The following is a 5,000-nucleotide window of genomic DNA, read 5'->3' as shown; positions in this document are numbered from 1 at the left end:
GTATGTATAAGTGTGTGTACATCTTCTGTACGTGTGTGTGTGTATATAAGTGTGTGTGTGTACATCTACTGTACGTGTGTGTGTGTATATAAATGTGTGCGTGTACATCTACTGTACGTGTGTGTGTATATAAATGTGTGTGTGTACATCTACTGTAGGTGTGTGTGTATATAAATGTGTTTTTGTACATCTATTGTGTGTGTGTGTGTGTGTGTGTGTGTGTGTGTGTGTGTGTGTGTGTGTGTGTGTGTGTGTGTGTACATCTACTGTGTGGGGACGGCGTGGTGCTGTTGAGAGAGTGGCCGTGCCAGCAACCTGAGGGTTCCTGGTTCAATCCCCACCTTCTACTACTAACCTGGTCACATCCGTTGTGTCCTTGAGCAAGACACTTCACCCTTGCTCCTGATGGGTGGTGGTTAGTGCCTTGCATGGCAGCTCCCTCCATCAGTGTGTGAATGTGTGTGTGAATGTGGAAATAGGGTCAAAGCGCTTTGAGTACCTTGAAGGTAGAAAAGCGCTATACAAGTATAACCCATTTACTGTGTGTGTGTGTGTGTGTGTGTGTGTGTGTGTGTGTGTGTGTGTGTGTGTGTGTGTGTGTGTGTGTGTGTGTGTGTGTGTGTGTGTGTGTGTGTGTGTGTGTGTTGCTGTTACAGAAGGCAGCAGCATGAGATTGAAGCAGGCAGGACCAGAGTAAAAAAGTGTGTGTGTATGTTTGTGTATAATGTCTACTTTCCTCCACTTTGTGTGTGTCCAGACGTCAGATTACTCCTCCATGGCGTCACTCGCTGGTGGTCTGGACGAGATGAAGAGCAGTTTGGTGAATGGCAGCACGGGGGCGGAGTTAGGAGCCAGCGTGGCCGGCCCACAATCCTATTCCATAGTTCCAGGTAAGACCACACTCATGGAAAAGAAGAGTGACATAGTGATGAAAAGAAGAGTGACATAGTGTTGCAAAGATGAAAAGAAGAGTGACATAGTGTTGCAAAGATGAAAAGAAGAGTGACATAGTGTTGCAAAGATGAAAAGAAGAGTGACATAGTGTTGCAAAGATGAAAAGAAGACTGACATAGTGTTGCAACGATGAATAGAAGACTGACATAGTGTTGCAAAGATGAAAAGAAGACTGACATAGTGTTGCAAAGATGAAAATAAGACTGACATTGTGTTGCAAAGATGAAAAGAAGACTGACATAGTGTTGCAAAGATGAAAAGAAGACTGACATAGTGTTGCAAAGATGAAAAGAAGAGTGACATAGTGTTGCAAATATAAAAAGAAGAGTGACATAGTGTTGCAAAGATGAAAAGAAGACTGACATAGTGTTGCAACGATGAATAGAAGACTGACATAGTGTTGCAAAGATGAATAGAAGACTGACATAGTGTTGCAAAGATGAAAAGAAGACTGACCGTGTTGCAAAGATGAAAAGAAGACTGACCGTGTTGCAAAGATGAAAATAAGACTGACATAGTGTTGCAAAGATGAAAAGAAGACTGACCGTGTTGCAAAGATGAAAATAAGACTGACATAGTGTTGCAAAGATGAATAGAAGACTGACATAGTGTTGCAAAGATGAAAAGAAGACTGACATCGTGTTGCAAAGATGAAAAGAAGACTGACATAGTGTTGCAAAGATGAAAAGAAGACTGACCGTGTTGCAAAGATGAAAAGAAGACTGACATAGTGTTGCAAAGATGAAAAGAGTGACATAGTGTTGCAAAGATGAAAAGAAGAGTGACATAGTGTTGCAAAGATGAAAAGAAGAGTGACATAGTGTTGCAAAGATGAAAAGAAGACTGACATAGTGTTGCAAAGATGAAAAGAAGACTGACATAGTGTTGCAAAGATGAATAGAAGACTGACATAGTGTTGCAAAGATGAAAATAAGACTGACATCGTGTTGCAAAGATGAAAAGAAGACTGACATAGTGTTGCAAAGATGAAAAGAAGACTGACATAGTGTTGCAAAGATGAAAAGAAGACTGACATAGTGTTGCAAAGATGAAAAGAAGACTGACATAGTGTTGCAAAGATGAAAAGAAGAGTGACATAGTGTTGCAAAGATGAAAAGAAGACTGACATAGTGTTGCAAAGATGAAAAGAAGACTGACATCGTGTTGCAAAGATGAAAAGAAGACTGACATAGTGTTGCAAAGATGAAAAGAAGACTGACATAGTGTTGCAAAGATGAAAAGAAGACTGACATAGTGTTGCAAAGATGAAAAGAAGACTGACATAGTGTTGCAAAGATGAAAATAAGACTGACATCGTGTTGCAAAGATGAAAAGAAGACTGACATAGTGTTGCAAAGATGAAAAGAAGACTGACATAGTGTTGCAAAGATGAAAAGAAGACTGACATAGTGTGCAAGATGAAAAGAAGACTGACAGTGTTGCAAAGATGAAAAGAAGACTGACATAGTGTTGCAAAGATGAAAAGAAGACTGACAAGTGTTGCAAAGATGAAAAGAAGACTGACATAGTGTTGCAAAGATGAAAAGAAGAGTGACATAGTGTTGCAAAGATGAAAAGAAGAGTGACATAGTGTTGCAAAGATGAAAAGAAGAGTGACATAGTGTTGCAAAGATGAAAAGAAGACTGACATAGTGTTGCAAAGATGAAAAGAAGACTGACATAGTGTTGCAAAGATGAAAAGAAGAGTGACATAGTGTTGCAAAGATGAAAAGAAGAGTGACATAGTGTTGCAAAGATGAAAAGAAGAGTGACATAGTAGTGTTGCAAAGATGAAAAGAAGACTGACATAGTGTTGCAAAGATGAATAGAAGACTGACATAGTGTTGCAAAGATGAAAAGAAGACTGACATAGTGTTGCAAAGATGAAAAGAAGACTGACATAGTGTTGCAAAGATGAAAAGAAGACTGACATAGTGTTGCAAAGATGAAAAGAAGACTGACATAGTGTTGCAACGATGAATAGAAGACTGACATAGTGTTGCAAAGATGAAAAGAAGACTGACATAGTGTTGCAAAGATGAAAAGAAGACTGACAGTGTTGCAAAGATGAAAAGAAGACTGACATAGTGTTGCAAAGATGAAAAGAGTGACATAGTGTTGCAAAGATGAAAACAAGAGTGACATAGTGTTGCAAAGATGAAAAGAAGACTGACATAGTGTTGCAAAGATGAAAAGAAGACTGACATAGTGTTGCAAAGATGAAAAGAAGACTGACATAGTGTTGCAAAGATGAAAAGAAGACTGACATAGTGTTGCAAAGATGAAAATAAGACTGACATCGTGTTGCAAAGATGAAAAGAAGACTGACATAGTGTTGCAAAGATGAAAAGAAGACTGACATAGTGTTGCAAAGATGAAAAGAAGACTGACAGTGTTGCAAAGATGAAAAGAAGACTGACATAGTGTTGCAAAGATGAAAAGAAGACTGACATAGTGTTGCAACGATGAATAGAAGACTGACATAGTGTTGCAAAGATGAAAAGAAGACTGACATAGTGTTGCAAAGATGAAAAGAAGACTGACAGTGTTGCAAAGATGAAAAGAAGACTGACATAGTGTTGCAAAGATGAAAAGAGTGACATAGTGTTGCAAAGATGAAAACAAGAGTGACATAGTGTTGCAAAGATGAAAAGAAGACTGACATAGTGTTGCAAAGATGAAAAGAAGACTGACATAGTGTTGCAAAGATGAAAAGAAGACTGACATAGTGTTGCAAAGATGAAAAGAAGACTGACATAGTGTTGCAAAGATGAAAATAAGACTGACATCGTGTTGCAAAGATGAAAAGAAGACTGACATAGTGTTGCAAAGATGAAAAGAAGACTGACATAGTGTTGCAAAGATGAAAAGAAGACTGACATAGTGTTGCAAAGATGAAAAGAAGAGTGACATAGTGTTGCAAAGATGAAAAGAAGACTGACATAGTGTTGCAAAGATGAAAAGAAGACTGACAGTGTTGCAAAGATGAAAAGAAGACTGACAGTGTTGCAAAGATGAAAAGAAGACTGATATAGTGTTGCAAAGATGAAAAGAAGAGTGACATAGTGTTGCAAAGATGAAAAGAAGAGTGACATAGTGTTGCAAAGATGAAAAGAAGAGTGACATAGTGTTGCAAAGATGAAAAGAAGACTGACATAGTGTTGCAAAGATGAAAAGAAGACTGACATAGTGTTGCAAAGATGAATAGAAGACTGACATAGTGTTGCAAAGATGAAAAGAAGACTGACATAGTGTTGCAAAGATGAAAAGAAGACTGACATAGTGTTGCAAAGATGAAAAGAAGACTGACAGTGTTGCAAAGATGAAAAGAGTGACATAGTGTTGCAAAGATGAAAAGAAGAGTGACATAGTGTTGCAAAGATGAAAAGAAGACTGACATAGTGTTGCAACGATGAATAGAAGACTGACATAGTGTTGCAAAGATGAAAAGAAGACTGACATAGTGTTGCAAAGATGAAAAGAAGAGTGACATAGTGTTGCAAAGATGAAAAGAAGAGTGACATAGTGTTGCAAAGATGAAAAGAAGAGTGACATAGTGTTGCAAAGATGAAAAGAAGACTGACATAGTGTTGCAACGATGAATAGAAGACTGACATAGTGTTGCAAAGATGAAAAGAAGACTGACATAGTGTTGCAAAGATGAAAAGAAGAGTGACATAGTGTTGCAAAGATGAAAAGAAGAGTGACATAGTGTTGCAAAGATGAAAAGAAGAGTGACATAGTGTTGCAAAGATGAAAAGAAGACTGACATAGTGTTGCAAAGATGAAAAGAAGACTGACATAGTGTTGCAAAGATGAAAAGAAGACTGACAGTGTTGCAAAGATGAAAAGAAGACTGACATAGTGTTGCAAAGATGAAAAGAAGAGTGACATAGTGTTGCAAAGATGAAAAGAAGAGTGACATAGTGTTGCAAAGATGAAAAGAAGAGTGACATAGTGTTGCAAAGATGAAAAGAAGACTGACATAGTGTTGCAACGATGAATAGAAGACTGACATAGTGTTGCAAAGATGAAAAGAAGACTGA

General features: G+C 38.0%; 1 protein-coding gene across 3 annotated transcripts in view; it reads left to right on the top strand.

Annotated features, from left to right (window-relative positions):
* The window catches only part of pax5 (paired box 5), a 232,053-nt gene that overhangs the window by 153,017 nt on the left and 74,036 nt on the right, over positions 1–5,000 (top strand). For all 3 annotated transcript variants that reach the window (XM_061977033.1, XM_061977032.1, XM_061977034.1), the window contains one exon: positions 758–890. In XM_061977033.1, the coding sequence (XP_061833017.1) occupies positions 758–890 (133 nt within the window). The remainder of the gene's footprint in view (positions 1–757; positions 891–5,000) is intronic.

Source organism: Nerophis lumbriciformis, linkage group LG16 (assembly GCF_033978685.3).
Source record: "Nerophis lumbriciformis linkage group LG16, RoL_Nlum_v2.1, whole genome shotgun sequence".
Classification (NCBI taxonomy): domain Eukaryota; kingdom Metazoa; phylum Chordata; class Actinopteri; order Syngnathiformes; family Syngnathidae; genus Nerophis; species Nerophis lumbriciformis.
The sequence above is the reverse complement of the archived record's forward strand: the minus strand, read 5'-3'. Positions and strand labels throughout refer to the sequence as shown.